Below are 12,290 nucleotides of genomic sequence, written 5' to 3' on the forward strand. Positions count from 1 at the left end.
GTATATTTGTTTTGAGATTTGTGAAAATGTTGAAGAAATACGTTCACGCCACTTTTTAAAAAAAATGTGTTATCTTGGGTACTATTAGAAGAGCAACATTAGTCATAACATCAAATGACAGTTTCGTTCTCGAATGTTTTAATAACCTTTGTGAGTATTTATCGCACAGTCTTGACCGAGCAAAAGACTGCTGGATGAAGTTTCGAAGAGATAGCTTAAAAACTGCGGTCACCAGAGTACCTCTTCGATTGTTTAGGCGTCATTGAATAGAGCTTAAAACTTAAGAAAACATCACTTGCAAATACCCATGAACATTTTTATATCAAATGTCATGCAAGTCCGTTCAGTGGATTGAGGACACTTACTCCACATGCATACGCACATACATGTATACCGACAGACAGACAGACGCACGCACGCACGCACGCACACACGCACGCGCGCACGCACGCGCGCACGCACGCACGCACGCACGCACACACGCACGCATACACACACAATATGCACCCACATACAAACTCACTTACACACACACACACACACACACACACACACACACACACACAGAGTTAAATCAGTCACACATTGACTGAATGGAACAGCTAATTATTTCCAAAGACAGACAAAAAAAGACAGACACAAGGATGGTACTCACCTGAACGTAACCAAAGGGGAAGTCTGCTCGTGTCTGTCCCATGGATTCCCTGTTAAACTGAGCTCTCCACTCCCTGATCATGGCTTTCTGCTGGCAGTCATACTCCGCCGTGTGGTCCGCGTTGCTCTCCCCTGATCCAGCACAAGAAAAAAAGTCTATGAAAGTAAGGAAATTTTTTTTAAAAAAAAGTCTGTTTAAGGTAACATAGGCACAAAAAAAATAGGGTCGGTAGGTCGGGATTTATTTTTTTAAAATTTGTTTTTTCCCTCAAAATATATTTTTAAGTTATTTTGCCAAAAAACAAAGACTTTTTTTTTTAAATTTAAATTTTAAATTTTTTTTCTTTCCCCAAATGCCATAAAAAAAGAGGCTAGGATCGCGCGAAAAAATAGGGTCGGTCGGGATACCGTAAACAGGTTTGTTTTTTTTTTCCTTATCATACAACAAAATGAGGCAGAGCGCTGTTTAGAGATCTGATAAACAAAGGGAAGTAAGCGCTCTAAATGCATAGACATGTGTTAGAGATTAATTGAGAGTTATTCGGAACAAGCGACTTTCATTCTTATTTTTATTTTTATTTTTTATTTTTAAATTTTTAATTTTTTTTAAAGGCACAGTGCAGCCTTTGTTTTGCGTTTTTGTTGCAACTGAGTGCATTTACAGTTCAAAAATCCTCCTATGGTAGTAAAACAAACCCAAAACTACACAACGACGACATCTGTGAAGCTCGACAGTTTCTTGTTCACGCGAGTGCATAAATTAACCTAGTTATTACGTGGTGTTTGGTCGGAGTTCGATTCAACTGAGTGATTCCGGCCTCCATTTTGTTTTACACAAACTCATGATGACGCCTGACATTGTTTGCTAGTGACTGTCTTTTTGTGCATGATGTGGTGATCTACCTGATCTAAATTTAGATCCAAAAATAGGTCAAGACCAGCCGGGTCCGAGTACGAAATTAATTCGTAAAAAAATGCAGTTCTTGACTCTTTGGGTGCAAGTCAATGAAACTTGGTAGTTCTTCTAACGGATAGCTGCCTGAGGTATGACTGAAAGCCCCAGGGGTTCCGGTCCGTGCACATGGATTCGACAAGTTCAGTACCTTTAAACCTGCCGCGTTGTCCGCTTTTCTTTCACCTGTGCCAGCAGTTGTGAAAAATTCTCGCGTGATCCGAGTTGCTATCACCTGGTCCGGCAATGTGAGAATATATGAATATACGTATGTTTCATTGGAGCACACTTTTTGTTTAACAATGCACAAGTGTATTAACCTCCCGCGGTGTGGATCGCGTCGCTTTCAAAATGTTTCAGCAAAGTGAAATGTTTTTATGAAAGTCCCCTTCGCCGATGGTTGGTTTGCTTTGCGACTCGGTTTTATTCCTAAGACACAATACAGATTCGATGCAGTTTTATTTCAAGAAATGCATTTTTTTTTTAAACATGCCCGCAGTTATAACTGTAAACTTATGATCACAAAAAGTATGAGTTTGTGTACCCTGATACCAAAGGACTCCATACATGGTCATGGCACGAAGTGCATAAATCTTGGCGTTCCACAGAACGTGAGGGTCATGAGGGCAGCAATCTCTGAAAATGTGGACAGACGGTAAGACAGACAGCAGCACAGCAGCACAGCAACACACACACACACACACACACACACACACACACACACACACACACACACACACACACAAATGTTTATACTAGGGAATGTGCTCTTTTCGTCGGGATCCTCTCGCCAGAGATACCTAAAAAAAAAATGTTCCAGACGTGACGATCTCTATTAGGAAGTTTTCTCTTACTGCAGGCGTTTGAGAAGACAAAAACGCTACAAACACATAGCTGTGTGTGACGACGGGGCAGACGCGGGTGGCTTCAGGAGGCGACCAGGCTTCGATGGGTGTGCCACCCCAGTAAGAGCCTATCAGTCCTATCGGGTAGTTCAGGTGAGACTGCAGGTACTCCGCGTACAGGTAACATACCGCTGAGAATTCTTTCAGTGTGGCTGCAAGAGTGTAATACAAAAATCGTGCACCAGAGACAAAGTATTTGGAGTTCGACTTCGAGTTTTTGTTACATTTTACTTTCATAAGTTGTGCGGACTTTGCGTAGGTAAAAACTTCCAAAAAGAGAAGATGCCATCGCATTACTTCCTGTGAAGGAGGGTACGCCCTTCTAAAAAAACAAATCAGGAAACAATCTAGGGCCTACTCAAGATAGTCAATAATGCCTCTCGTACTTGGGGGATTGTTTTTTTCGAAGACTTGGAGAGTCTCCTGTTGTAGTGGCTGCCCTCTGGGCACCAGTAACTTGCCTAGCAGTGCTGAGCACCAGTAACTTGCCTAGCAGTGCTGAGCTCCAGTAACTTGCCTAGTAGTGCTGAGCACCAGTAACTTGCCTAGCAGTGCTGAGCTCCAGTAACTTGCCTAGCAGTGCTGAGCACCAGTAACTTGCCTAGCAGTGCTGAGCACCAGTAACTTGCCTAGCAGTGCTGAGCACCAGTAACTTGCCTAGCAGTGCTGAGCACCAGTAACTTGCCTAGCAGTGCTGAGCACCAGTAACTTGCCTAGCAGTGCTGAGCACCAGTAACTTGCCTAGCAGTGCTGAGCTCCAGTAACTTGCCTAGTAGTGCTGAGCACCAGTAACTTGCCTAGCAGTGCTGAGCACCAGTAACTTGCCTAGCAGTGCTGAGCTCCAGTAACTTGCCTAGTAGTGCTGAGCACCAGTAACTTGCCTAGCAGTGCTGAGCACAGTAACTTGCCTAGCAGTGCTTAGCACACAGCCCGTACAGTAATTGTTCTCCAGCGTATACACAGCAATGGCTAATTTCTTTTCATTCACTGACTCGTTCATCGCGTACATGCCGTGTCATAGTGAGGCAGAACTGAATTTCAAAGAGATGTTTGCCTGTTTGGCTAGCTCATGGATGGCTTGTCAAGTGAATATTGGCTGTTGATCATGACACATGCGCCGCCCAAAGATTATTTTCTTCTGAAGAGCCTGTTCGCCATGACGTGTATAATGTGAGTCAGCCACCTAACCTAGTTGTAACCAGCTTAGGCCAAAAAAAAAATTGTCTGTTTAGGGTAACATGACCAAAAAAAGTAGGGTCGGTAGGGAGGTATTTTTTTTTTTGTTTTTTTTTTTTGTGTGTGTAAATGCTATGTTGGCTGAACATTCACTTCTTATATTTGATGAATACATGTTTCAAAACTAACGTATAAATAAAACAGAGAGAAAGGGAGAGAAAGAAACGCCAAATGTCTTTTTTTTAGCATTTTTACCTTTTTTTTTTCTTTTTTTTTTTTTGAAATCAAAAAAAAGTTTTTGGGTCGGCGCCAAATCGATAGGGTCGGTCGGGTTACCCTAAACAGACAATTTTTTTTTTTTTGCCTTATCTGTCACACTAATGACTGCGGCTGTTTTGATCTGCAGTAAAAGGGCAACTTAGTATAGTACTGACTTTGATGATGAACTTGGTCCTCATACGGTTGGATTCGTCGTCTTGTTTGGATGTGTTCGAATGACACATAGACCGTCTATGTTTTTTTTTTTAATGATTGAGCAAATTATCAATACTTTTCTAATGGAAACACCGTTGCTTGCTGACTCATGTCAACACCGGTTCGCTGTGTATGACGTTTAGACGTAGCACTGACGCCAGTTTCTTTAAACCCAACTTTCGTTATATTATATACGTTTATAAAAGAACACAACAAGCAAAATCATGACTGTACAGCTTTTCACAGAAGCCACAGGTCTCACATGCGTCATGTGTTCAATGTTCTCGTATTTTATTCAGTGAGGATCGAAATCTGTAAAATCGACAAGTCTGGCAGCGGAACGAAATTCAGATGTGGATGGAGCAGTGAGTGCAGGGACGGGGCGGCGTGAGAGCGCACCGGAACAAGGAACAGGTGTAAGGACAACATTAAAAAAAAAAAAATCTGCATGAAATGTCATAAATAAGGCGTTTGTATTGTGCTCCAGTGTCCAGGTTCATTGCTGACTAATCAAAGGTCTATTTCAAACTTTCATTACACACCTGCTAATGATTGATCTTATTTTGCGTCAGTGCTGATTTGTATAAACAACATTCAGGGATGACCCTTGAATTGTTTTGAATAGTATATTTCCCTTTTCTTCTCTTCCTCTTTTCCCCCTTCTCTTCCACCGTCTTCCCATTCTCCTTATTTCACTGTTTTTTCCACCTCCTCTTCTTCCTCCTTCTCTTCCTCATTCTTCTCCCCTCGGTTAAGTGCCAAACCCGATTTCAGACTGACCTTCAGTGGGTACTGTCCACTGCTGTCCAACCTGAAGATCCTCGACGGTTGTATTAGATTGTGCCCACTGAGTTTTCATGTAGCGAATCGTCTGGAACGTCAACCCTTTCTGAATCTCCGTGCTGGCATTCATCACCTGAAAGAAGGCAGTAAACCATAACGTAAGACAACCGCGCCTGAGTCTATGTGCTGGTATTCATCACCTGAAAGTAAATTACTAACCATCCCGAAAAGACAACCATGACTAAGTCTCCTTGCTTGTATTCATCACCTGAAAGAAAGTTGTAAACCATCCTGAAAGACAACCGTGTCCGAGTCTCTGTTCTGGCGGTGATCACGTGCTAGTATTTGTCACCTGAGATTTTACAAAATCATCGTAGACAAGGGTTCCATTCATCGCTGATGATAAATAAAAAGTTACAACATTGTCTTGTCTTAGCTTCTCATCTGACCACCCATGCAGGTTCGCAAAGAAAAAGTAGTAGAGTGGACCCCCGTTATACCCTCTCCCTTTTTAGACCTCCACAAATCTGAAGGGGGAGGGGGGGCGAGGAGGAGAGGCGCGGGGGGGAAGGGGGGGGGGGCGGGGGAGGGGGGGGGGGGTAATAAGACTTTAAAAGATAAGAAGCCTGAAAATGGAGCAACATTTGCAGAGGCTAAGAACACAAAATGAGCGAAACAATGGTCTTACAAGGGCGGAGGTCTTATACCGGGGGTTCCTAAAGGGGGGTTGTTTGTTTGTTTGTTTGTTTGTTCGTTTATGGGCTGAAACTCCCACGGCTTTTACGGGTATGACCGTTTTTACCCCCCCATTTAGGCAGCCATACGCCGCTATCGGAGGAAACATGCTGGGTATTTTCGTGTTTCTATAACCCACCGAACTCTGACATGGATTACAGGATCTTTTTCGTGCGCACTTGGTCTTGTGCTTGCGTGTACACACGGGGGTGTTCAGACACCGAGGAGAGTCGGCACACAAAGTTGACTCTGAGAAATAAATCCAAGGGGGGTTTACTCCGCAGTTTCTGAAATGGCGGACTACTTTAGTTCACATGCTGCTTGTAAGGCATGAATTGCTGGAATGAATACTGATTGATTCTAAAATATGAAAACTGCCGATGTCATCAAGTTTGTACGAGATGCATGAAAAAAAAGCACGCAAAAAAAACCTACACACAAAATGCACGCACAAATGCATGCACGCGCAGGCACCAAACTCACCATTCGAGCGAAAACGCGCCTGCTCGTCCGAATAACCACTAACACTTTCACGAGTAGACCTAACTAAAGAAGGACGTGTTGACATTCATAAAGCACTAACAAAGACAAAGATAGTCACGCTCTTACTCATTGCAAAGAGTGAATTAATGGCATAATCCAGAATGCGCCCCGTAGAAGTGATGTCATATACTGAAGAAAAGCAAACATCGGAGATCTTCTCAGTGAGTCGGGGAACCTACACTGGGATATTATAGAAATAACTTTCCAGACCAAAAGTGTACAAACAAATTAAAATAATACCTTCTTCATCTCAAACTCCATGTTGCTCTGCCCAGAACACAGCCACACATCGCCGAACAAAACATCATGCAGCGTCACGTGACCGTCATGGGACTTGACGTCAATGGTGAAAGGACCCGGATTTGTAATGGCGGGCAGCATCAGCTTCCACTTCCCGTTCTGAACTTTGCTCGTGACCGCTGACCCCTGACCCATGGCCTGAGCGGTGACGGTGTCGCCCTCTGTATTTGCAAAGCCCCACAGGACGGCTTGCTGCGGTCCTCGCTGTAGAACCATGTGGTCACTGTAGTAGCTGGCCAGCTTGAGGGCGCCATGGACTGGAAGAATAATTAACTAGATCACAGGTACAGGAATGTAGGGGAAGGGCCCGGACCACTTTTTGTTTATTGCTGATAACTAGCTTGTTTTCGTGCAAAGAAGTTTCATTTTGTGCTTGGTAGTCCTTCTTTCTTAGGTTAACCGTTCGGCCTAATTAGAGTAAAATAGCTTTGATACACATTCAGCAAAAATTAAATACAGAAAAAAATCACAAAGGGTCCATATTAGGAGCCTGGGCGCCTAATATGGACCAGTGAAGCGGCCTTCACGAATCACTGTAAAAAGCCCCCTATATATTTCAAAATAACATGATACAACTTAGTGTACAAGTCAGCCTAATTAAAATATGCTCTAGATTGATCTGTTTCGGGTTGATGAGAGCATTATTTGAAGCACACCAGGAAACTAAAGAAGCTTATCAAAAACAGAGTGAAAATAAGTGAAATTATCAACTTCTACGAAAAGAAGACTTTTCGTTGCATTTTTTTTAAATCTCGAGGGCTAGTTATAGGTTATTACCAGCAAGCTTCTTAATGAATTAATGAAAATAGCCTTTAGCTTTTATTTTCTTCGATTAGTTGAAGGTGGTCCATATTAGGGGACTCGCACATACTTTGAGATTTTGCTATTATTTTTTGTTTGCAGTAGAAACTCGGGGTCAACACTGCTAAAATGTAACAAATACGGTTTTAGCTGTCATATATAGCCATTTCTGTTTGATAAAAGCTTTGGCTGTAGACAGAAACGAGTCCGTTTTAGGCGGCAAATTTAGAGTGAACGCTGCCAAAAGTGAAAAAAGAGAAAAAGCCTAACGGTTTTGAGATTTGTGTTTCTGCAACTGTTTTGACATGTGCAAGTTATCCAAAGAGGGTGAATACAGCGAATAAAACTTTTTTGAGCGCTCTAGCGCCGTTAGTTGGTGGTGGTCCATATTAGGAGCCGGTCCATATTAGGAGCCCTTCCCGTACGCACAGGGATTTACTGACGAGTTTGCACGTCTCTATATCGACCTGTCTGTGTCTGTCTGTCTGTCTGTCTGTCTTTCTCTCTCTCTCTCTCTCTCTCTCTCTCTCTCTCTCTCTCTCTCTCTCTCTCTCTCTCTCTCTCTCTCTCTCTCTCTGACGATCTTGTGCTCGTGTCCAACCTACAGAGTGCAAACAGCGGAGCAGGAGTAACATTCTGGTTCATCAAGCACAGTTCCAGAATCATGATTCAAGAGAAACTAGGATACATAATAAGAATAAGAATAAGAATACTTTATTATCTCATTGAGAAATTCAGGCGTGGTACATAACAATAATTCAAACAGGACATTGTTTTTACATAAGACATATAGCACTATATAACAGGGCAGGTTATAAACACCTCCCACATACCTTTCTGGCCATTCCTTGCATTGTGCTTACGCATTCAGTCATGAACACATCCATGTCTCACTTACACATCGCACACATGGACATTCTTATACGCTCAACTTACCCATTCACACATGGACATTCGACCACGCTCCACTTACACATTCTTATACGCTCCACTTACACATTCACACATGGGCATTCTTATATGCTCCACTTACACATTCCCACATGGACATTCGACTACGCCCACTTACACATTCCCACATGGACATCTTTAAAGCACTGCGCTTACATATTCTCGCACACCTACGCGTATAACGGACTATGGCTAAACATCATTGCAAAAAATCATAGCATACAATATATCACAGAAAAAAATACGGACGTACATAAAACCAATACATACATGTACATTACTACTGATTGCACTGGCAGAAGAGGGGCTGAGTCGGGTATGTGGATGTGTTTACATGTTGCCAAGGGTGATGGATTTGGGGATGAAGCTGTTTTGCAGCCTGAGTGTCCTAGCTTTGTGCGTGCGAAGTCTACGGCCAGAGGGAAGGAGTTCATAGAGGTGGGCAAGGACATGGGACCTATCTGAAGCTATCCGCCTACTCTTTCTCACCACACGCTTTTCATACAGGGACTCCACACTTGCTTGCTGCCTGCCAATCACCTTGCTACTGACATTCACCATTCGCACTAAGACATTCCTGTTCTTCACACTCAGACCTCCATACCTGCGCCTCGTGGAGACCAGTGGAAAGGTGGAACATACCGCAGTACCATCTACACCAGGTTCAAGCAAGAGAGAAGATACTAATTGATTTGATCCGGTTATAACTTGGTTAAAAACGTTTCGCGATCGAACCTAAAATCATGTGTATTGCGAAAGTCGATGGGCATTGAACGGACACTTTTAGCCTCGTTCAGAGCGCGACACGTCTGACATGTTGTAATGTCAGTTTGAACGTACACTCTCATTCATGTAACTTTGTGTACATGCACTTTCGGCTTCGGTTTCGATATTTGAGTGTTCGATTACCCTTCCCCAAATCCAGCCCATCTTGCAATGGGCATAATTATTGCCTAAGCAACTAAACCATTCTGACTTCTGACTTATTTCCCCTCTGGATCGGAACTTGAAGAATGTTCACACTTGTTGTTAATTAAATGCAGGTGGTTTGCAGGTTGATTGTTTGCTTGCTTGATCGACTGATCCGTGCACTACGTGCAATTCATTTATCTGAATCGAATGGTCGGTACCAATGCATTTTCTTCTGATGCAAAGCTGTCAGCTGCGAAAGGAAAACTAACAACAATGGAAGATCACAGGAGGGAAATTACCCAGAATATCGGATTTTCAATAGAACCCAAAATGAAGATAAATTAGGTGAGAAAAGAACTTGAGATGAAATCAGCAGAATTAAATAAAACATGAGGGAAGCTAAGATAGTGAGCATGGATCAAACCTGAAACAAACAAAAAACCAATCCAAAGATCTTTTCACAAAACATGAAGAATCCATTTTAACAGCCAGAATATTTCGAGACGGAAATGTGAGAGCTCAGAGTCAGATGGACCTGAGGCTAGCTTGAAAGACTTTCTGAAGATGTTCATATGTGGCGGAATCTGGTGGTAGCCTCGTTAGGCATAGCTCCGTGCGATGATAGGGGAAGGGCTCCTAATATTGACCACTTTTTGTTTCATGCTGATATAACTCGCTTGTTTTCTTGCGAAGACGTTTCAGTTTGTGTTTGGTAATCCTTCTCTCTTCGGTTAACCGTTAGGCCTAATTAGAATGAATTAGCTTTGATAGACATTCAGCAAAAAGATAATACAGAAAAAAATCACAAATAGTCCATATTAGGAGCCTTGGCGCCCAATATGGACCAGTGAAGAGGCCTTCACGAATCACTGTTAAAGGTCCCCTATACTTCAAAATAACATGATACAACTTAGTGTGCAAGTCAGACTAATCAAAATATGCTTTGGATTTATCTGTTTCGGGTTGATGAGAGCATTATTTGAAGCACACTAGGAAACCAAAGAAGCTTATCAAAAACAGAGTGAAAAAATGTGAAATTATTAACTACCACAAAAAAAGACTATTTGATATGGGTTTTTTTAAATCTCGAGGGCTAGGTATAGGCTGTTTTCAGCAAGCTTCTGAATGAATTAATGAAAATAGCCTTTAGCTGTTATTTTCTTCGATTTGTTGAAGGTGGTCCATATTAGGCAACACACACGTACTTTGAGATTTTGCTTTTATATTTGGTTGCAGTAGAAACTTGGGGTCAACACTGCTAAAATGTAAAATAAATAAGGTCTGAGCTGTCATATATAGCAATTTTTGTGTGATAACAGCTTTGGCTGTGGACAGAAACGAGTCCGTTTTAGGCGGCAAATTTAGAGCGAACGCTGCCAAAAGTGAAAATCAAAACTTGACTAAATGTTAAAAGAGAAAAAGACTAACGGTTTTTAGGTTTGTGTTTCTGCAACTGTTTTGACATGTGCAAGTTATCCAGAGAGGGTGAATACAGCGAATGAAATTGTTTTGAGCGCTCTAGCGCCGTTAGTTTTTCAGAACAGGAGGTGGTCCATTTTAGGAGCCTTTCCCCTACATACGTTAAATAATTAAGTTAAGGAAACTGTAGCCTACCGTGCCCAAGAATTATGCTCACACATGCCAGGAACACCACGGGTGTCATTTTCAGATGTTCCGCAAACCTGTTTTCCCTCAAAATGATGTTCGTCCACCACCTCATACAACAACCAGGCCTCTTTGGGTCACGTAGGTTTATACGTTTCCGAATTACTGGTAAGTATACGTGTACCGTTTCAAGTACCTTTGCCGGCTTCTTTTCGTGTCACATATATTACATACACCAGAAAGAACCGACGATACAAATGTTGGAGAACAATCATTTAATCGAGGTCATTCTGTTTTAATGTCTTATCAGTCTCTTTGTTTTTGCGATAAGAATTCGGTAACTTCTCGTAAAGTCAGCAAGTTTCGACCTAGTTGCTGTGGTTAAAAGTCCTGTACAAATCGGTACAAAAATATAGGTTACACACTTTCGAGGCCAGGATAGCCTAATAATTTCCCGAGGGGCCATTTTTGGGTATTCCCGAGCATCTCGCCAGAGGCTCTGGAATACCTGACAATGGTCCCTTGTTCTCAGATTATACTGTCACTATGTTCATGCATTTACCAAAGTGTTTTTAATATCAAAAAAATAAATAGAAAAATGGCGCGGAATCAAAACAGACCATCCATCATGCCTTTTTGCTTTAGTACGATTTGTATACCTTGTTGTTGCGAGAGGTTGCGAGTTCGACCCTGGGTCAGGGCGTTAGCAATTTTCTCCCCCCTTTCCTAACCTAGGTGGTGGGTTCAAGTGCTACTAGTCTTTCGGATGAGACGAAAAACCGAGGTCCCTTCGTGTACACTACATTGGGGTGTGCACGTTAAAGATCCCACGATTGACAAAAGGGTCTTTCCTGGCAAAATTGTATAGGCATAGATAAAAATGTCCACCAAAATACCCGTGTGACTTGGAATAATGGCCATGAAAAGTAGGATATGTGCCGAAATGGCTGCGATCTCAGTGCTGGCCGATATGAATGCGTGATGTATTGTGTAAAAAAAATCTATCTCACACGGCATAAATAAATCCCTGCGCCTTGAATATGTGCGCGATATAAATTGCATAAAATAAAAATAAGAAAATAAAAAAATAAATCCCTGCGCTTAGAACTGTACCCACGGAATACGCGCGATATAAGCCTCATATTGATTGATTGATTGATTGTTCAGTAAACAAATAACAAGTCGCGTAAGGCGAAATTACTACATTTAGTCAAGCTGTGGAACTCACAGAATGAAACGCACTGCATTTTTTCACAATGACCGTAGTCCGCCGCTAGTGCAAAAGGCAGTGAAAGTGACGAGCCTGTTCAGCGCGGTAGCGGTTGCGCTGTGCTGCATAGCACGCTTTACTGTACCTCTCTTCGTTTTAACTTTCTGAGCGTGTTTTTAATCCAAACATATCATATCTATATGTTTTTGGAATCAGAAACCGACAAGGAATAAGATGAAATTGTTTTTAAAACGATTTCGGACATTTAATTTTAATCATAATTTTTATA

General features: G+C 42.1%; 1 protein-coding gene across 1 annotated transcript in view; it reads right to left on the reverse strand.

Moving 5' to 3' along the window:
- Positions 1-11,010, reverse strand: part of LOC138962279 (sialate O-acetylesterase-like) — a 12,731-nt gene extending 1,721 nt beyond the window's left edge. The window contains exons 1-6 of the mRNA XM_070334031.1: positions 10,801-11,010; positions 6,463-6,779; positions 4,942-5,077; positions 2,495-2,663; positions 2,151-2,242; positions 656-786 (exon numbers count right to left, since the gene is read on the reverse strand). Of these exons, the coding sequence (XP_070190132.1) occupies positions 656-786; positions 2,151-2,242; positions 2,495-2,663; positions 4,942-5,077; positions 6,463-6,779; positions 10,801-10,906 (951 nt within the window). The 5' untranslated portion in view covers positions 10,907-11,010. The remainder of the gene's footprint in view (positions 1-655; positions 787-2,150; positions 2,243-2,494; positions 2,664-4,941; positions 5,078-6,462; positions 6,780-10,800) is intronic.
- Between the last annotated feature and the right edge of the window lie 1,280 nt (positions 11,011-12,290).

The sequence above is a fragment of the Littorina saxatilis genome, linkage group LG3 (assembly GCF_037325665.1).
Source record: "Littorina saxatilis isolate snail1 linkage group LG3, US_GU_Lsax_2.0, whole genome shotgun sequence".
Lineage (NCBI taxonomy): Eukaryota > Metazoa > Mollusca > Gastropoda > Littorinimorpha > Littorinidae > Littorina > Littorina saxatilis.